Below are 21,977 nucleotides of genomic sequence, written 5' to 3'. Positions count from 1 at the left end.
CCTCTATCTGAAAAATTAAATTGGATATAGATTTATTTGAAGATTTCCACATTAAAGGCTCATATACTTATAAGGATTCCGAATCAACAAAGACTATATCATAACATTCATAAATATACTATTTGGCATTAAAAAGCATTTTCTATAAGCATTTTTTTTTGTATTTTATTGAAGCATATAATTTTGATTTGTATCCATGAGAAAATGTAGCCATGATTATTATGTTTTTCATCGATCAAATCTCTTGATGTTTTTCCTTGCACTTATTAATTTATTGCCATGAATTATGTTTATTGATAAGGTTTGTTTCAATTTTCAGCTACACCTTTCTCATCCAGACTTTGTAACGGCGTTTGGCATGAAGTATGAAGACTTCGCTCAGCTTCCAAAATGGAGACAAGAAAATCTAAAGAAAGCCGCCGGACTTTTCTAGTGTTTTCATAATTTAAAAAAACCGTTTAAACACCTACCACGAAAACTAACATTAGTATAAATCTAAACTGTACATCTGTAAGTAAATCTTGTATATAGTGTAAAAACTATAGGGTAATTATTAAATTAGAATAATTTTTATTTTATATATATAATATTGACGTTATCTGATTGTATCTGAAAGTGATATATTTTATCAGTAAGAGAAGTTATCAATAAAATAACTAAAATGTAAAATGGTGACAATTATTTATCCTGATTACAGTTATAATATTATTATCAATTCATTTATGTCTTCATTGGGTTTTTCTTTTGTATTCACTTTGACATTGAGGCGAAGGAACAGGAATGTCTACAGTATATTTAATAATAGAAAAGGATGAGAAAAAGTAATTCATTTCAGTTAATTAACTAATTAATCAATATTTTTTTTTTAATAATTTTAAGAAGTGAGTTGTTTTTAAAAGGAGTAAAATGTGTTTTTTTTCGAAATAGAGTACTATTTTCATTCATTTTATTACTAAAAGTATGGTAGCCCTTGTTACAGTTCCTATTTATAATAATAAGAATAAGTGAGACTTGGCATAACTTTATTTTTCTATACTTGTGAGTACTCTACTAAGTTAATAGCCTTCAATTACGCTCGCTCAACGCTTGCTGCTATATAAAAGTGCGGGGAAAATTTAGTACAAATTAATACTGTAATTATCATCGTGAAACCAAATATGGTTCTTGGGATGGTATTCCAATTCAATTCCCAGATATTATAGTATAATTTGAGCCTGTAATACATGGGCACCATGAGCACCAGGCTGGGTCAACACTGAGACACCAGTGGTGTCTGTGAGTGAGTAATGCAAGATGAGACGCCAATGGTATCCCAGCGAGGGCAGGCAACCAGAGTGAGACACCAGCCGGACTCAAATGCCAGGGGCCTGTTTCACAAAGGTACAAGTAGGTTACAAGTCTTGTTGCCAACCATGGTTTTGGAGAAACCATGGTTAACAAGCGTTTCTAAAAAGCAGAATTGTAAACTTGTAGTTACAATGAATTTCTACAAGTTTACAAGTGATTTGCTTGTTACGAACAAGTGTTTCACAAAGATTTTCATTGCAGCCAACAATTTTTGTCGAAATTACTTGTTCGTAACTATGAAATTTCTACCGAAGTGGAAAGCTATGTAAAGGATTTACAAGTGATCATTAAAATGATTTTGAATATTCAATAAATATTTCTAATAATCAAAAATGCCCTATATTCCTATATAATTCATTATTTTAGAAATATATGCATCAGGAAATTGAATTTAATAAATTTCCAAAATAGTTATTAATGTGTTACCTTATAGGTTGTGTGTACTATAGTATATATACACAGTATATATAGTATACATTATATATAGTACATATACTATAAATATACAGAGTACATAATACTGTTTAGGTTATAAATTCAGTAATAAATAAAGCAGACTGTACAAAAAAACATTATATTGCTTTCAAATATTTTCAAAGTAATTATTGAAAAGTACAAGTAGCCTTTATAAAGGGTGGAAAAAGGAAATTATCATGAAAATAGGTTATGTTTACTATTGAAGTAGCCTACTTGTAGACTTGTAAAATTGTAAACTTGTAGATCATAAATTTTTGTGAAACGTGAGTACTTGTAAATTTTTAACTACAAGTACTTGTTCGTAACCATGGTTGGTAACAATACTTGTACCTTTGTGAAATAGGCCCCTAGTGTCTAGGTCTCTAGTGTAATCAACGCAATAAGAGCTAATGCCCCGCGACTAGCTCGTAAACTTGGTATCGCACTGGTCTATAAGGCTGGAGACCCAATGTGATACTGGCCTTATTGATGACGAATCAAGGTGGATTCCCACATAGGCTACCAGTATACGTATCCAATACAGTGAAATACAGTAACATTGCTATAATTGTATCGTTCTAATGGGACGATTCTCATTCAGCTTTTGGCCGAGCGAGTATGAATGGTCCCATTAGAACGTATTCAAATAATATTCTCACTGTACCTGATACTGTTTCCTAGGGTCTACTGTGCACAAAACAAGCTGCTGCAATATCTCATGTAAGGTTTACTACTAACGACAGGACATGCATGATGAACACGTGTGTACACACATGTGGTCATGCACTGCTGTGTCATCACAGCGTGATGATTCGAACAAAATTTTCTGATGTCGAGTTTTTTATATTTGATATTTTGTTGTTTAAGTTACCATATATTTTTCTACTCTACTATATTTGGTTGAATCATTATAATTTGTAACTATGTTCCAGTGGTTTATTTATAGTTTTTGTTTATTTTATGTTAGAAGCCTCTCTCTGATGTCAAAACATGCATGTCCTGTCGTTAGTGACCACCAGTGTACAGTCTCATAAGTACCTACCACAACGATCGACAAAAATAGTCGTTACACCACAAAACAATGAATTGTACTATGATAGAGATTGTCAATCAAGCACCATGATATGATCAGGACATAAATGACCAAAATTAATTTTTCAAGAAAATATAAGTTCTTCAGTAATTTTGTTTCCAAGATTTGTACAGAGAAAGAAAAATAAATTCAGCATCAGAACAGATAACTTATAATAATTATTTAACATAACTTACATGTTTGGAATGATAATTATACACTGTGACATTTTTAATGGCATGTACTTGAAGAAAAATATAAAAGTTTACAGTTAGAATTACATTTTATGAATAACAATCAACTTACTGTTTACAATTTTCTAAAGAAATTAGGGTCCGATAAATTTCTGCTGTCACGCATGTTGTTTGTAATCTTTAATCAAGCAGATAAGAAGACAGATTCAATTTCTAAATAAACATAAAAATGCAGTTTTACTCTGCAATTCTTTAGGTTGATGATTTAAAATAATGATATTGTAGCTGCGAAGCACACTCAGACTCAAGTTATTATTTCTTTAAAACATTGATAAAAGATTGATAGTACACCAGGTGCTGGTAAATATATCAAACCAGATTTACTCAATAAATCAATATTATGGAAGTTTTAAATACCAAATGTTACTCATTCCAGTCTATTATAGATATTTAAAAGTTCAGATAAATATATATTATTATTGTAATAATTGATATCAACAAAGATTTTCTTTGTTATACATATTACATATTTATATAGGTTGCAAGTTCTGGGATTTACTTACAGTTCTCAATACAGCACTTCAACTCTTTTTATATTCAATTCTTTCAACTTTAACTTCTTCGCCGACTAGCTGATAAACGTATGTAACAACTGTAGTACTCTGAATGTCCATTAGAACGAATGATGGAGTGACAGAGGTGTCAAGAGGATTATAAGCGCCAGTAGCCGATCCAGGATTGATATAGAATTTGTTGTTGTGTTCATAAGCTTCAAACTTATGAGTATGTCCAGATATGAGAATATCAACATCCAACTGCCGTTGCACTAGTGCTAATGACTCAGGATCACCCCACGGAACAACTTGATGTCCATGACATAACCCAATTCGAAACTGTCCCACAGTCACTACTTTCTGTTCTGGATAGTTCAAATTCTCATCAAAGTCTCCTCGCACAACGTGAACGTCAATAGCAAGTGTCTTTAAGTAATCAAATGATTCTTTTGTACACAAATTACCTGTACATAAAATGTGTTGGATCCTTCCCGGGACGAGAAGTTTCTTGAATTTTGATGGCAGACTACTACATCTGTGAGGTATATGCAAGTCTCCTAGCACAAGAACTAACATTGTAGAATGAAGTGGTAATTCAAACAGTTACTAAATGTAATGCAGAAAAGTAATAATTTAATTTACTATCACAATTTACGTTGACGTAGGGCGTTTTTCAAAACAGGATAGCAACAGAAATTCACTTGCTCAGTTCTAACTTCTAATCAGCTGTTGAGACGAATTTACAAAAGAGCCTGACAAACAGGGTTACCAACACAACAAGAATGCAAACAAGAATATCAAAAGTGATTCAAGAGCATTGTGAAAATTAATTAAAGTTATAAATTATACTTTCTGTAAGCAAATTTATTTTTCCAAAGGTGAATCCTTCAGTTTTCGAATTGGACATGACAGATGAACATCATAGTAGTACTTGACAGTTCCGTGTGGCTGCCTTGTAAGCGCGCTCAATTTGAATATGTGTTTGGCGGTAAAAAGTGAATGACTCAAATGCTTTATTTTATGTTATTAACAACAGTTCAGAGGGTAAAGTGTGGAAGACAATTATTTTTTCTTTGCGGTTTTGTTTAGGATGGTAAGGTGGTTAACATAATTATTATAAAAAGGCCCTGTGCTTATGGGGTGGCCGGGCACGGATGGATCAGAGGCATGGTACATGGTAGGCTACGGTAGCATTTTTTGGTTTCTCGCATATTTTATAACCATGGACAATCTATAGTGTAACTAAATTGGCCATGATATAACTTGAAAACTACGCATTTTACGGACATGAATATTGCATTCGTATACAAAATTAAATCTTACATTATAGTTTCCAATAATTGATCAAACCTACAACTTTTCCTTTACCTATCTTACTTTTACATAGGTAGTTTTTGGGATATCTGGCAAACCCACTCTTGAATATGTGTCAGCTTTGGAAAAAACCGTTTGTCTCCTATTTTTGCTCTTATAACTCTTCAAAAATCGATGGCTCATGAGCTTATAGAGCATTAACTTCTGTCCAATTTGATAATTGTAAGCCTACACATTTCCATACTCTCTATACTTCTCTTGCAGTACCGTACGGTACTGTAGTGTTGAGTGTGAAAATCTTGTTTTGCAACAATAGACCAATAAATTATTGGAAATAAAATGTTTTAAACCCAATTTTTAACTTTGAAGCTTTGTTGTGACCAGTTAGGAGGTGAGTGAACATATCAAAAGTGTCCATTTCCTACCCCTGGTGTTAAAGGAATGAGGGTGGTTTGAAAGTTGTATTTTTGACTAATCTTTATGCTTCCATATTTATATCTTGGGAACATACGGGCTAGAGATTCACACTTTTGCTATGTTTAACTCCTTACTGACATCAATAAAATTGTCTTCCAGGCGTTCCCCTCAAATTTCTTGTCGCAAACCAATTCTTTACAAATCTACTATAACATTCATTTTTACGATGTAATGTTGGAGAGTTATAAGCTCTGAAAGAGTAAAAAATAGGGGGCGAGCATATTTATTTCAGAAATGTCACATCTTCAAGAACGAATGTCTCGATAACTATGGAACATAGAAGGAAAAGTTATACGATCAATATTATGTAGTAAACTATGTAAGCATAATTTTGTATATAAATATAATAGTCATATCCAGATGCATAGTTTTCAAGTTATATGCGAGAAAACATAAATCATTTCAAATTCGCTAATAAATGATAAAACACTAAGGATAAATTCTTCATTGTATTGTTGATTGAATAAAACCAAAATTTCCTAAAAATATACATTTTTGAGAAAATTATTCAAATTACTAAAAAAAACTTTTTGTTGAGTGATTGTTTGTCATTTTTGGTAAATTGAATATTGTAACTATTTCGAAAAATTGATATTTTCAACATTTTTTTGTTTTATTCAATCAACAATACCACTTACTTATTTACTTATACTAGTTACTTGTATTTGTCCTCCTGTCAGTCTGATGGTTGAGTCATTATTCTTCTTCACGGGGGATGATTTCCTCCAGAGGAGTAAGTCTCATATGTCGAAATGTACGTTTACCATGGAAAATTTATCCCCAATTTCATGGTTTTATCTCTTACCGAATTTGAAATTATCTGTCCCAAGAATTTAAACTTTAGGCGCACATATCTCAAAAAGTAATAATAGGAAAAAATATTTTTCTGTGAAACTTTTTTACTTTGTTAGCTTGATAGTATAGGCCTACATATCAAAAACCTTGGATAAATATCATCATTAGAAAGTTTTTTATCCTTTGCACAGCCTTAAATTAAAAATACGTAACTCTAGACTAACTACCGTAAATGTTACTCAAGGAATTATTATTAAATACATAGTTGGTAGTTGAAGCTTAAAAGTACAGTTACCTATTATAAGTATTCACAGTTGATCTATTCAAATTCATGAAAAATTAGCCAAGCAAATGGACTGTGTGATGAGAACAAGGGTGATAAAATGATAAAAAAGCAGGATGTATATTTTAATTTTATCAAGTACCATAATAAGCCTTCATCAAGAAAAATAGTTTATTCTATGACTCTATCATTCACTTGTTACTACAATTATTGTTGTCTTCTCCAATAATCTTCGACCATAAATCCTCATCCCATATGACGTGAATCTTCTCGTCCACATGGACGTCTCATTTTCAATAGTGTTGAGAACTTACTACAAGTGAATTTGTATTTGACACTTTATGGTTACATTCCTCACTTGGAATTGTATATTAGAAAATTGGAATGGTCACTGGGATTATGAGTAACAGGCGACCTTGACGCTGATGATTTGGAAAATTTCAATTAGGCCTAACTATCAATAATATGAGTCAAAATACAAGAAAATTAATAGAAGGTTAATGGACCAACAATAATTCAAAAGGTTCGAGTCAGAAACTTGTCAATTTCTTGTGAAAAACAAACTTTTTATTTGCTCAACAAATGACAAAAATTACCGTAATTCTCTACACCTAGCGACATTTGGCTACTGGTTTCATACATGATCTCTACCGAATCGCATATGACCGTAATCGTCGAATTTATCGTCAGCCTCGCCGCGTTTGCCGAATCGCATGTGTCCGTAGTCGTCCGACTGTCGTTTGCCGATCTCCATCATATCGTCGACGTCATCGATCAGCAGGTCGCTAATGAGGGGCTCCAGAGGTGTGAGACGCGCCCTTATCAGTTGGCCGCCCTTGCTGTTTGGGCGCGCCTGTGACAGGATGACCGGAAGTGAGGCGCGCCGTCTGCCCGTTTGACCTCTGTTTGCGGTGACAAGGTCATTGGATGATGACGTCATTAACTCTGACGCAGCCGCCCCATTGGCCAGAACTCCCACCTGGTGTTGCAGCAGCAGGAAAACGCTGACAGTCAGCAAAACTGCGGTCATTGTGCTGCAGCCCATCTAGTGGCCTGATAGAAAACATACGAGAGTTGATTATTAAAAGCCGTGTCCACACTATGTCGATCGACTCTGTCGACCCGGTCGATCGATAAAGTCGCTCGACACCTTCGACTGTGTCACTCGACAAAATTGCCTCAGTACATGTGGACGAGTCGATCGACAACCATCATAAATGTTCATACATAATCGAGTGTTTTAAGTGTTTTAGTGTTTTAGTGTTTAGTGTTTTATCTTAGTCAGCTTATATTTAATCGAGTGTTTTATTTTAAATAAGAATCCCATAAGTAAGAACGATCATGGTACATTTCAATAAAATTCGACGTTTGGGTATCACTCCAATTCATTTTCAATAAAAATGTAAGCACTTGAACAACAGTATATTCACTATTCACTAACTAGTATATTCACTAACAGTATATTCACAACAGTATATTCACTAATTCACAACAGTATATCACTATTCTATTTTCTAAAACGGCAGTGACAAGATCCACACGTCCACACTGGTGCGTTCGACTCGACTTTCTTTGATCCGGACCGACCTGAATCGGGTTGCGTTCGACTCGACTCGACAGCGCTCAACAATGTCGAGCGACACGTCCAGACTTGTTCGACATTGTCGATCGACTTTGTCGATCGGTGTCGATCGACATAGTGTGGACGCGGCTTTAGATAGGTATCATAGATGCAAAGGTCACGTCAAAAGACGTCAAAACACATCTCCTATACATTGTCGATTGATACGGTATCGAAGTCACAGTGCAGACTGCAGAGATTCACACCAGTAGACTCTACCTCAAAAATAAATGAGTAATGTAGCCTACATTGTTTCATTTTTTTAGATTGGTTTGCAGACTTGATGCCTAGTGAAAATGGACTCTCCGTATTATTAGCAACCCTTCATACTAAAAATGGTTAATAGGGTTGGCCAGTAGGCCTACTTATAATGAGGTCCACGTTATAATGGCAGTATTTGATTAAAATTGGTATTGATCCTTGTCTATTATTCGATAAACCATATAGCGCTATCCTTTTATAGCTATGCAACGTTGCCAGATTGTTTTCTAACAATGTAGAAATATAATTGATAAACAAAATATTTAATATCAATTATGATACTAACTATTGAATCATAAAAAAATTATTTACCTGATGGATAAAATAATATTGATTATTTCAAACAAGAATAATGAACAGTAATGAGATATGTAATCCTCAGGGTTGGGCAGGGAGGTATGGATGATTTGAAATAACATAGTTACACACTCATTTCTGAACGAAACTAAAAATTTCCTTTTTTAGTGTGAACCTTGGATGTTGCCATTTTAAAAATTAAAGAGGGGTCAATTAAAACATTGACTATGTACGAAAAATAACATCTGTTGAATTCTGTCCGTTTCGCGTTGTGAGAAGTTGTCCATACTCCTCTGAAGCATAGCACGTGGTACCGCTCAAATTTATTGTGTTATTGTTTCACTCAGGGGTTCAAGGGTTTGTGGTTTGTTCATGTATACAAGTGCTTTCAGGTAGCCCCATGAAACTTATTATTGGCCCTTACTTATTTCGATAAAACGGTCGAACCGTCACTGCCAATACGGATCGTTACCTAACGATGCTGCGTGAATTTTTTCTGCCAAATTAAGAAGACTACGTATCAACGTCAAAACTGTATGGTTTCAATAAGATGAGGCGACATGCCATACATCGAGAGCAGCTATGGAATTTCTAAGGCAGACCTTCCCTTGACGCCTCATTTTGTTGCGTGGAGATGTGGAGTGGCCTCCTCGGTAACCGGACCTGTCACCTTGTGAATATTTTTTACGGAGCTACCTAAAAGCACCTGCATACATAAACAAACCACGAACCCTTGAAACCCTGAGTGAAACAATAACACAATAAATTCGAGCGGTACCACGTGTAATGCTTCAGAGGAGTATGGACATCTTCTCACAACGTCTACAAGAGTGTATGGACAAAAACGGACAGCATGTAACAGATATTATTTTTCGTACATAATCTTTGTTTCTATTTTTCCCTCTTCAATTCCTATAATGGCTATAATGGCTCCAAGGTACACACTAAAAAAATAAATTTTGAGTTTCGTTGAAAAATGAGTGTGTAACTGTTATTACAATCATCCATACCTCCCTGCCCAACCCTGTACTACCGATATCAACAATATTCTAAAGAAGGCACAGAATCGGCAAAGCAGCAAAGCTGCTGACCTGCTGTCTCATCTTACTCCATTGTAACGTGGATATCGTCGTTATAGATACCATAATATTCAGCATTTGTATACTAGGCCTATACTATGATGGTTCATTCACAAGAATATAGGGTTAGCTTGTGAAGAGTAAGTTGAAGACAATAGGATATTCAGAAGAGGCTTGATAAAATACGCTCTATTGCATCAAATTTGGTTCAATCATGAAATAATATAATATGTGTTGAGTAATTAAAAAATGAGGATAACATTTAGGCAAAAGATTGCAACCTATCTCAGAGGATATGGCCTGATTGAGAAAGTTTGAGATCTAGTAACCAAATCTTGTGACAAAAAAAACCTTGAACTGAATCATCTTTATCAATGATTTCAATGGCAATATTCGATGAAAAGTGTCTGATTGAATATATATAAAAGTGACTGTGTAGAAATGCACACCAGCAGGCTACTTCAAAAATGAATTAGTATTATTAGTATTAATGAACATGTTATTTATCAATAGCAACTCCAATTGTTTCACAACAGTACTTTTCTTTAATTGTGTACTGTTGTAAGAATACAATTTGATTTATAAAGATTTCAAAATAATTATTTAGTACCGTATTGCAGTTTTCCATAAAACACAATATATTATTAATGCATATACATAAGTAAAACGCCGTACAAATATACTGTAGAATTATGAAGCTGTTCACAGCTGTGATTGATAAAATAGAATAATAATTGAACATCAATTTTCGAGATGCAGTACCTAAAATATTTGAGTTACAGATGCGTCAAAGATCAATGCACCAAGAATTAACACAATACCGGTAGTTCTAAACATGTCTGCGAATCAATAGTTCTAAACACTGAATAGCATAAAAAGATTATCTTTCACTTTATTAATCGATGCAGAATACTAAATTATAGATATATCCTAGTACACTATACGAATTCTGCAATAATTAAAAATATTCTGTGAGTGTTTCACATAGGGTGGAAACATAGTGGAGTGGCCAAGGTATAGCTTCAAGCTTAGTTTTGCATTTTAATGCAAGTCTTTCTACAGACCTTTGATGCACTTAATTGGTGGCACACTCTGGTAGTGAATAGTAGTGAAGCCACCCTTAGGGGCTTAACTATTGTAATATGATTTTCATTTTTTTAACATAATAATGGTCACAATAAAGAAGTTATAAAGAATAAGTTAAAGTTAAATAAGTTGAGTAGAGATAATATGTTACGGTATGAAGAATGACTAGTATCCTTATTATATATTATTTTGGATTATGTATTTTGACACTCTTGATAATGACGTGATTGGCCGAAATTTGTCATGTCTAAAAAAATGTACTAGTAATTATTTGTAATTCTAATGTTTTGGCCAATTTAAATACATGCATTATACATTCAACTCTCAAGCTTGGAGTTACCTTCGCCGCTCCACTAAGTATATGGAGTTCCACCCTAGGGGATTAAGGTTCCACTATTCTAATATTATTTTCAATTTCTGAACATAATGCTTAAAATAAATGAGTTATAAAGAATAAGTTCAAGTTTAATAAGTTACGGTATAAAGAATTTGGTACTAGTTTTGGACAAGTATTTTGACACTTGATAATGGCCTGATTGGTCGAAACTAGTCGTGTCTAAGATAAAATAAAAAAGGTTACGGTACTAGTAATTCCTGGTAATTCAATCTTTCAATTAGCACAATCTAAATACTCAAATGAGTCTTAGTTGTATAATTTATCATTTATTCAATCAAAATATAAGTGTTTGAGCATGATTGGATGATTTTTAGATGATCATTAGGAGTCTACCTATTCGATATTTGCAATAAAATGTCAACTTACTCAGATTGCACTGGAGAGAGAAAAGTTTTCCAAGCGCTGCCAGTAAAGGAATGAGCAGAGCCTCTTGTTGCAGCCACTTAATATATATAGAACAAAATAAGGTGGAAAAATGAGGGGGTGCTAGCCAGGTGGGTGGGTGAGGAGGGGAGGGAGTTTTGATGGTTCTAAGACAAGGAAAATGAAATTACTCCAGCAGACAAGCCCCCCCACCCACCGCCATCCCAATTGCGACGCTCATCCCCCCTTATTCTGATCAGACAATTCTTGTTTTCAATATTCATCTATGTAGGTGATTGGGTCTACAGTGGCTTCATTTTGGCAATAATCAGATTATTCTACTCTTTGAATAAAAATATATTTTCCTTTGAGAAAAATATTATGAAGAATTGGTTTCCTAAGAATTTTTGATGGATCTTAAGCTTTTTTGTAGGTTAAAGAAATATGCTGTAAAGGAAGGTATTTCCTGTTTACGGTAAATAATTTACAATTATTGTGGTTGTGGGTTCGATTCTGGATTCAAATTTTAAGATTCTTTGTACTTCTTTTTGAAACACCACTCCAATATTTTCCTTTTTCTATTTGTGGAGAAATTTCATTTTATTTTATGAGGCTACCGGTATGTAAGGTAATTGACTCAACAAGAACAATAGTGATGATGGAAAATGTAGTACCGGTATGTTAATGATGAAAACACTAAGATATAGTAACTATCACAAATTTTATTTGTAGAAACACAATCATGTTTCAACATCTTATGGTGTGATCTCCAATGTGTCATCATTGGTGTTTTTGGTTTCTTCAAATAAAATTTGTGATAATTGTCAGCAGCTTTATGTTTTCATTATGGGTAAATAATATCACTTCATCTCGCCATACACTGTGTGATTATGGATAAAATTAATATCACTTCATCTCGCTATAGACTGTGTCAGTAGTAGTCTATGTTGAATATCATCTCTAAAGGAGATAATTTGTTTTGAAAATTTGGTACATTACTTACATAAGATATTAACAATGTACCAAGAATATATATATGCTACTTCCCTTTGCTGTTCCTGTAATTTGATTAAATTTATCTTTTACGATACACCAATATTTGAATGAATGATGTAAAAAAGTATTGGTAAACATACCGATAAGATCTGAAGCAATTTTCATTCAAGCTTGAATAAATTGGTAGACCACAGGATTTATGAATAAAAAATTAATAGAATATGAAATTTGTAATTTATTACATGTTTATACAATAAGCCACCATTATCACAAGCGGTACCGTACACAACCGCACAATCCATCAACCATAAAATAGATTAATAAATATTATTAACTGGATTATAATATTATATTACTTAAAGTACCTAATTATATTACTCAATAATTTTTTCGTAACAATTATAACATTAATATATTGGCTTTCAACAAAATATTTTCCATTTTTCCAAATTATTAGGGGTATTCACAATGTTTGAGTTAGCTGGCTAAGTCGAGCTATTCGCTATCTCCAGCTATTTGCTAAGTCTGTGTTAACTCAATGCTATAGTGGTACGTTAAAAAAAATTAACAGACGAGATAGCAGATAGCGCAGGTTTGAGTCCGCTAACTCTAGCTATCTCAGTTAAAACGGCAGCCATATGTTTATAATCTTACTTTTCCAAACTAACTTTGAGTTACACAAATTATCCTTGGATCGCTACTGCAGTTAGCTAATAGCAGATGGCGCGTTCACAATCCAGAATTATCAAATAGCACTTTAGCTGACTAAAACAACATTGTGAATACCCCTATTATAAAAGTGGAGCACTTCAATATCTATTTGTATTCATTGCATGGTATTATCAAGAGTTCACTGATAAGTCTGTTTCTCGAAGCCTACACCAAAGAAAAACAGCTCTACTAAGGATTGTGAGAATACTTTAACGTTACTGTACTGTGAGGACGAAAATGCAATAATATTGCAGAATTGAGATGACGTGAAATATTACTGAAATAGTGAAGTAGAAATAATTAGTTTCAAGATCAACAATCAAGGTAGAACGTACTATTGATATCCATCTTCATGCCAAAAGTCTCAACTGTCTATTAAATAAACTGGACGGGATCATTTAATGAAAAATTTTATGGGAAAATTCGGAAAACATTTCTGTTTATAGCTTTGAATGTATTAGATGTGATGTGCTATAGGCCTACAGAATTGGATTGAAATCACAATAATAACTTATCAAGTTAATTTATAAAATAATAATATTGAAAGTCTACAAAATGTCAAATTTTTCAGCAGCTGGACGGACTCAATTGATTGGGCTGGGAGTCGGGAGTGGGCGAAATACCTCTGTCAAAAGTGAGCAGAACTGCCGGCCAAATTGGACCCGCTACCCCCTCCTCACCAACCACCACCCTATTCTTGCACTGGTTCTTCTTTTTCGGCTTCCTAAAACTCAGAAAATTCTTCAACTCGCGCTTCGATTCAGCAAAACTCGCCGAAAGGTCCTCGGACTTTATTTTACAGCTGCCGATTCGTTTGAAAGCGTTCGGTGTCTTGTGACCTTGGGATGCTTGATGACCTTGAGATGCCCGTTGAGCATCCTCAACTTTCGGAAGATACTGGCGAAGTTGTCTATGCTCGTTGTAACAGGACTGCCTGACACTCTCCTCCCAATCATCAATCACCTGATTGTCAAGACTGTTACAACTATCAGAACTTTGTGCATTATCCGAACTAGAACCACCATCATCCTTCTCAAGGAAATTTTTGTACAAGGGCGGATGTCTCGGACTGAGCCCGTTAGTTTTGATGATTTTTGAAGATTGAATTTCAACATGGTGATTATTTCTATTCCTAGGGATACATCTACTAATCTTGTTGTCAAATTTATCGAAACTCTCCTGGGCTTGTTGTAGAGCAGTTTCCGAATCAAAATGAATCTCAATGAAGTCATCGTTCATGACAATTACTGGATCAGTTTTGTAGCCGTTGTTGTTTGTGTCATTGGTGGGGAGGTTGTTGTCATCTTGAGGGAAGCTGTCATCGTTGTCAGAAGACTCTAGACTATAGACAGAGTCGGAGTGAGGCTTTCCCTGCAGCCAGTTCTCGATGGTTCTCACCTGTTGAATGTCCACCTCTTCTATCTGTCTGTTGTTGATGTTCGAATAGAAATCATCGTAGGTACTATCATCCTCCTCTTCATCTTCTTCTTCGTTGTCGTCCCAGTTTGCAAAATTCGCCTCAGGATTGATATCATTTGTGGTCCAGTTCGCGAAATTTCCCTCAGGATTCGTGTCATTTGCTGACCAGTTTGCGAAATTCACTTCAGGATTCGAGGTTCCATCTGTGGTCCAGTCAACCTCAGGATTTGTTTGAGATTGATCAACGAAATTGTCCGGTTTATCAGCCATCCAGTTTTTCAGGAGTGACATGTCTTCCCTGTTCCAGTAAGAGAAATTCATCTGGGTCGGATGGTCCTTCATGGTTTGGCAACTCCTTGGGATCCATGTTGACTTGAGCCGATGGTAGCCTCTGTTGTTCGGTGGTCTACTGCTATTGGTGTCCTTCTTGGTTGCGTTGTTGGCGATCGACAGTAGCTTTTCTTTCGTGATTTTGAACACATTCGAGTTCATTTCTTCGGATGATTTATCGAACATTATCCACAAAACAATCGGTATGAAATTAGTTCAAGTACTGTTGTAATGTCAACACTGTTAATGAGAACAAGAAATTGATTTAGCTATCATAAAGCAATACATGAATATTGTGGAACAATAGTTCAACAAGTAAAGCTTTTTACGTTTCAGTAGTTGAAAATGTTAACACAGTTGTATTGAGATTCAAGAAATTGAACTAGCTATCACAACATTATCAACAAAACAATCAATACTAGGCTAAGTAATGTGAAAAATTAATTCAAGAAGTAGTTACAGTTTTAGAGTTCAGTAGATATGATAATGTAAGAGAATTTAATTTGTAAAATGTTGATTATGCTTTCAAGTTTTAGTAAATAAAAATGGTAACACAATTTTTGAGATTAAAGAAATTAAATAAGCCAACTCAAGTTTTTAAACGAATCCAATTGAATTCAAGTGTTTTTTACAATACTTCACTATGTATATCGCGTTTATGAATGGAAAATAAAGTAAGCTGTCTGAAGGATTTAGAGTTTTGAACTTCTTTAGAAGATTAATGTTTGAAATCTTTAAAACTACTAATTTATAAATTATTTGTAGAATCTTTGTTGATAAGTGTTCACATACAATTTTATAATTCAGTAAATTCCAAAACGCTGTGTTAAATCACGAATTTCATGTGTAGTTGGAAAGCTACCTTAGTAAGTAGAAAACGATGTAATAGTTTTTCTTATAATATAATAGAATTTTTTGTAGAGAAGCTGAGCAGTTTACCCGGCCAATCTAATATTTTCCGAAAGTCTGTAGATCACATTGAAGTTCATGTTATTTATTAAAGAAAATATTTTCCTCTAAAAAATTTACCACCTTTTCAGTTGTTGAAATATCATTGAAATAACAAATGTTTCAATGTGACCCATACTCAAGTTCTACAGTCACTTGGATTCAAATCACAGATCACAGAAATTATTGTCACTTGACAGAGATGATTTTTTAGCTTTATAAACAAAATACATCCGTAACACAAAGATTTTCCGCAGTTCACAAGAATTAGTTAAGTATAAGTCCAACTGATACAGTATATAGAACAAGTGGAATGCTCACTTTACAAAGTTCACAAAAATTTCAAAGTATATTTTGTCCAACAGTAGATTGTTCACTTGTTAAAAATTACAGTTCCACAGCACAGTTCGAATAACTTTAAACGTTAGCAAACTTAGCACACCAATCCAGTATGTAGGAATAAACCAACTGATACTTACGTTTCACTGCTTTGAGAATATAAATGGTGACATTTCACTTGTAAGGTTTCCAACCCTCTTGACGTACATAATACATCGTAACATGATTACTAGGCAATGCGGTTTTACGTAATAGAAATGTTACATACCATTAAGTCGAGGGGTGATACCTTACAGGGTACATTACTTCACACATAAGAAGGATAGCGCTAACCACCTATGACCTTTTTATGTAACATGCAACAATGTATTACGACTCAACTATTATGAACTGAGTAATCAAGTTGCAGAGTCACCGTCGAAAATTTATGAAGTAATATATCGAGCGGAATAAGTTGAAAACAAGAAAATACCATGTCAAGTGTTACTTGAAATTCATTCTAGTTACTTGAGTAATATATTCACTAGATCCAACGTTGATTACAGAAAGAATAAGGATCAGACAATATTAGGCGTTTTTAGAGTCGAAAGGGCAGGAAGATCTCTGATTGGCTGATTCGGTTGGCGCCTGAAAAACGCTTAATGTGGTATGGCCCTAAATCGAAACGAATAAGGTGAACAGTTGAAAAATGAGCGTAAAATGATTTGAATAAAGATCATTTTCATTATTTGATCTATTGAATGAATCTAGTATACCACCGTTGTGAATGAGAAAAGAATACAATAAATTGAAAATATTAGAGAAATGGTAAAATTGTCATATATAATGTTAATTTGTAAAACTAATAATGATTAGTTTTATTCTATAATAAATTGATTTTAGAGCACAAAATTACGTTATTATTGGTTAGGAGGATGACGATTGACGAATATTCTAATTGAAAATCAATTAACATCATTCAAACTTTTATTAGTTGGGATATCTAATTCTTTCACAGTATGAATAATGAATTTTACACTCGATAAAATGTTATCTTGATAGTCTTAGATTGTTGATCATAATTTTAATTGGAAATTTATTTTTTAATTTGACATCTTTTAATAACTTTATAAAAAACTTCTTTATGGAGGTTCCAATCTAAGCTATAATCACCGAGAATTACTAAAAGGAGGAAGTCAATAATTTCAAAGTGTTGTGTCAAGCGCTTCAAAACAAATTCAGGGAAAAAATTATTATTCATCCAGGGAGCAGACGAGTGCAGTAAGTGGATTACTGCAGTGTCAATACAGCGTCAAATTATTCTAATTTTCTTCTCCATTCCAAACCTCTCTGAGCACCCCTTCCTACGCCCAATACACAGGAGACTTTCTTAAAACCATTAACTTTTCTGTAAAATCTAAAGGAAAAATTAGCAAGTCATTACATGGTGTTATAATAATTATTATTAGTTTGGTGCATAGCCAACTATTATTTTTAATGCCATCTGAGTGCTGTAGCTTATTTTTACGCACAATCATGTCAATATATTATTAAGAATGATAATAAATTTATGAAAGAGCATTGAAGAAAAATATATATTGCAAGTCAGAGTTGCTTGATTCCCTGATACAATTTAATCAAGTAATTAATTAAAAAATCTGGTGTTGCGCACTCACACAACTTTCCTTGCCGTTATGAAAATTGATCACCTGACGCTAGTGTTCACGCGCATCTCAAGTCTACTATTCAAAGATCTGAGCCACCTGGTGACAGGACAATAACGCTGGAGACACACGAGGTCTGCTATCTCTTCATAGTGAATAATTTAATAGAATCAACAGTTGCCAACAGTTAGCAATTGAATAATCACATGTTCTCGAATTTCGACTATTTCGACTTTATTTTCAATTGTAGGTGAAAATGTTATTAAACATTAATAGTAGAGATTTTCATGCTTAATATTTTCCATTTGAAATTTTTCTTTAAATTGTATCTGAAGCCTGATGATTGGGAATCTGAAATCAAACTTTGCATAGATGGGGCCGGGCTCCTGAAATTTTTATAGATATGGGACTTGTGGCAGTTGATAGAGCTTATCAATAACTATTTTAGGTATAAATTTGATCAAAATCGTTGGAGCCGTTGTCGAGAATATCGCGAAAAACCCTGTTTTTGACAACAATTTCGCTATTTTAGCCGCCATCTTGAATTGCATTTGATCGAAATGTTCGTGTCGGATCCGTATAGTGTAAGGACATCAAGTTCCAAATTTCAAGTAATTCCGTTAATTGGGAGATGAGATATCGTGTACACATACAGACCAATACCCAAAAACCACTTTTTTGACTCACTTACTTGGAACGTATAGAAATTTGGAAATTGGGTACCTTAATTTTTTCGGATAGCAATACTTTCCTTACCTATGGTAATAGGGCAAGGAAAGTAAAATGAATGTTGATGATAACTTCCTACGATATTTATCAAGTATGTAATAATAAATGAATACTGATGAAAACTTGCTATGATATTAATGAAACGATAAAATAATAGATTTACGAAAAAAGTAATACATATTCATGAAAATATGATGTAATAATTGGAAGGTAGGTAGGTAGATAGGGAGAATTTGAAAAGCTTCCTCCATAAGACCTGTCGCTGTATTCGTTACGATAGAAAAGAGGTACAGTGAGATTCGCTTCAAACTGTCAGCATTGCTTATACATAATATAAATGCTTCCCATTTAACCAATGCTGACAGTTGAGGAGAATTTCACTATTTATGATGATTCCACTGAATCAAAAGCAACGATGATTGAATTCAAATCCACAAAGGAAAAATTAATATTGAAGTGGGACGTAACATCTTACCTGATCTTCCAGAGTTCAGTCTTCTACAGAGGCTGATAATCCATGAACTTCAAAACCAATTACTGTCTGATCAATATAACACCTAGCTACTTTATAACCGCGGAATGATGATGTCTTATCTGGAGGGACTTGATCCTGGAAACAAACAATAATTGTACCAAGAGATAATAATTAAATTATTTCCTTCAAATTCTAAAAAAATTTCAAACTTCTTTAAACTCTCAGCTTTTGTCGGATGGTAAGCCTTGGTATTATTCTCAAGGTATACAATTTATATTCTTGGTATTATAAGGTAAGGTGGCAATTTAAAGTGAATCTTACCATAGTAAATTGACGTATTTCCCAGATATCTTCAAATTTCGGTGTTATTTCAGTAAACCTTATCTTTATTTTACGTTAATTAGGACAATTGATTTCAATTAATGTTTTATGCTAGCTGGAAGTGACGCGATTTTGGATTTGAATTTGGTATTTTGTTCAGTAAGATTAGATTGAGCTATAGTTGTAGTTACTTATAATAATAAATGCAATATGCTTTATCATTGATATTTTGATAAGGCGAAGTTTGAATACCAATTATTATTGTGCACCTCAAAATGCTATTATCATTTAAATAATCCGTACTACGAGTTCCAATTTTCTATTACAGTATTAGATGATACACTAAAGCTGGATTTGCACACAACAGAGACATTTAACAGTGAGAATATAATTTCCATGAGTTGTAATGATATTATTAAAACTCACTCGGCCAAGCTGAGTGGGAATAGTCCAATAAAAACTCGTAAGAATTATATTTTCACTGTTGTGTGAGAATCCAACTTAATAATACAGGAATTCAATAAGGTTGAAATTATGTTTCAAATCATATTATAACATTTCACTCAATCTTATTTTTTAAAATATTTTATATTAACCTTCAATACTACTACACGTTTTCTGATACCATTTATTTGAATATCTTCCAGCTTTGAAACTGCCCTGAATAAATAAATAAGGCGAGGCTTTACGATATAGTAGAAAAAATTATGCTCATTGATTATAAAATATATTTCATACGAGTAACAAAATAAACAGGGGTACAGCTCAGCAAGTTCATAAAATTACAATACGTTTTTGATATTATACACGCTTCATCCATAATAATGTAATTTCATTTGGAAAATGAATGGGCAATACACATTACCATAACCTAGTGTATAGGCCTAAAACAAATTTAAATATACAATAATTTAATCTACTTAAAGTTTGAAAATGTTTTTTGGCACTTTAATGCTAATTATTGTACTCTAAATTCATGCAAAAATAAATATACGGTATATAAATTTTTAAAAACATTACCTCAAAAACTTGACAGCATCTAATTTCTTGGACTATATAGAAAAAAATTCTTCTTTATATTATACGATGATATATTACAATTATTATCACATCAATATAAATACAATAATATTTACAATTCGTTCTGGGAAATATTCACACTGAAGCGATTGAATAAGATTTAATTAAGGCACAAATAATATTGAAAGTCCGTTGGAAGCTTTGGATCTGACATCTTTTTCAGAATCTTTAATCAACTGCGTAAGCCTGTTTGTGATTGAGTCCAGCGACATGTGATCTCTTATATTCTGCGGAGAGTTGCTGTACATTAAACCTGAAAGTAGGACAAAAACATGACGATAAATGCATTTTCATTCACTTAATACAGTCAAAATGATGTAAAATACAATATTATACATATCTGTGTACAAATAACCTAGTAAATTTTATGATATTTAAATGTAAACTGTTTCAACTTACAACAGAGGTTGTATTATAAATTGTTTCATTGTTTGACGATTATTATTGCTTTTTTGTAAAGTTTTACGACAAATAAAATTCTTGATTCTTGAAATATCACTTAAAGTCAAAATGATGAAAAATATAATACTGTACATATCTATTCTGAGTACAGTTATATTGAGCTGAGATTCAATTAAAGTGTTAGCTCTGTTAGCTCTAACCAAAATTTTTATCTAAAAGTATTTGAAATTCGTGTTTTGAGTTCGTTACTTGGCTCCATAACTGTGGAAAGCCTGCTGAGGAGAACTTGAGATGAAAAATAGATTTGATAACTTTATTAAACAATTTCTTATCAACATAGATGATGATATTCATATTATGGAAAATTGCCCAACGTCATCGAGCTAAAGACATTTTTTTGTAAGATTTTATTTATTACGAAGTATAGTTTTAGTCCTCTTCTTCTGGAAAAGTCACTACTCTCCACCAGAAGAATGTTATTAACACTTCAGATTTAGATAATCTCCTGGATTATCTTCACACAGTTAGTCGTTATTCTAATATTTAATGCTACATTATTATTTTTTACTACTTAGTTTTGAGTGCAAAGTGTTTTCCATTATATTGTATTTCGTGATTGTAAATATGAAATTCTAGAGCACAAAATAGTGTTGCATTTGTGCCCGGTTGCACAAAAGCCTGTTACATTTTAAACGTGATTAAATGTCACGAGAAGTAATCAGAGATGACTCCTTTTCGTAAAAGCCTTCTCTAATTGGTTATTGTGGCATGATTAGAATTTAACAGGCTTTTGTGAAACTTGGGCTGAGACATACTTATAAAAAGTGCAGAGTTTCCCCTGATTTCCGGCCAAGCACTCTTGCTGTAGGGGAGTGCACTGAGAACCATTGTGGGCACCTGGTCAGGCATCTCCTCAATCTGTAAACACCACAAAACTCCATTAGAAATCGAACTAAGCTTAGCTAAACTGTTAGCCTCATTTTCTGTT

At 33.4% G+C, this 21,977-nt stretch overlaps 4 protein-coding genes across 7 annotated transcripts in view; 1 reads left to right on the top strand and 3 right to left on the bottom strand.

Annotated features, from left to right (window-relative positions):
• LOC111060389 (villin-1) overlaps positions 1-665 on the top strand; it is a 53,797-nt gene extending 53,132 nt beyond the window's left edge. For both annotated transcript variants that reach the window (XM_039423324.1, XM_022348051.2), the window contains exon 15: positions 320-665. In XM_039423324.1, the coding sequence (XP_039279258.1) occupies positions 320-433 (114 nt within the window). In that variant the 3' untranslated portion in view covers positions 434-665. The remainder of the gene's footprint in view (positions 1-319) is intronic.
• Positions 666-3,024: 2,359 nt separating this feature from the next.
• LOC111047609 (vacuolar protein sorting-associated protein 29) lies at positions 3,025-4,356 on the bottom strand. Its single transcript, XM_022333409.2, has one exon. The coding sequence runs from the start codon at positions 4,197-4,199 to the stop codon at positions 3,651-3,653; it is 549 nt and encodes a 182-aa protein (XP_022189101.1). The 5' UTR covers positions 4,200-4,356; the 3' UTR covers positions 3,025-3,650.
• Positions 4,357-7,031: 2,675 nt separating this feature from the next.
• LOC111060391 lies at positions 7,032-19,322 on the bottom strand. 2 transcript variants are annotated; one of them, XM_022348053.2, is made up of 2 exons: positions 11,600-11,679; positions 7,032-7,545 (listed from the first exon to the last, which is right to left on the bottom strand). In XM_022348053.2, the coding sequence occupies exon 2, from the start codon at positions 7,535-7,537 to the stop codon at positions 7,127-7,129; it is 411 nt and encodes a 136-aa protein (XP_022203745.2). In that variant the 5' UTR covers positions 7,538-7,545; positions 11,600-11,679; the 3' UTR covers positions 7,032-7,126. The 2 variants fall into 2 exon arrangements, with proteins under 2 accessions (XP_022203745.2, XP_039279256.1); XM_039423322.1 differs by lacking the exon at positions 11,600-11,679 and adding an exon at positions 19,187-19,322 and having other exon boundaries at positions 7,038-7,545.
• Positions 19,323-20,212: 890 nt separating this feature from the next.
• LOC111047619 (maestro heat-like repeat-containing protein family member 1) overlaps positions 20,213-21,977 on the bottom strand; it is a 68,570-nt gene continuing 66,805 nt past the window's right edge. The window contains exons 29-30 of one of the 2 annotated variants that reach the window (XM_039423320.1): positions 21,805-21,907; positions 20,213-20,840 (exon numbers count right to left, since the gene is read on the bottom strand). In XM_039423320.1, coding sequence (XP_039279254.1) covers positions 20,692-20,840; positions 21,805-21,907 — 252 coding nt within the window. In that variant the 3' untranslated portion in view covers positions 20,213-20,691. The remainder of the gene's footprint in view (positions 20,841-21,804; positions 21,908-21,977) is intronic. The other variant, XM_039423321.1, reaches the window with a different exon arrangement.

Source organism: Nilaparvata lugens, chromosome 3 (assembly GCF_014356525.2).
Source record: "Nilaparvata lugens isolate BPH chromosome 3, ASM1435652v1, whole genome shotgun sequence".
Taxonomy (NCBI): domain Eukaryota; kingdom Metazoa; phylum Arthropoda; class Insecta; order Hemiptera; family Delphacidae; genus Nilaparvata; species Nilaparvata lugens.
Note: the sequence above shows the minus strand (reverse complement) of the source record. Positions and strands in the feature narration are given on the sequence as shown.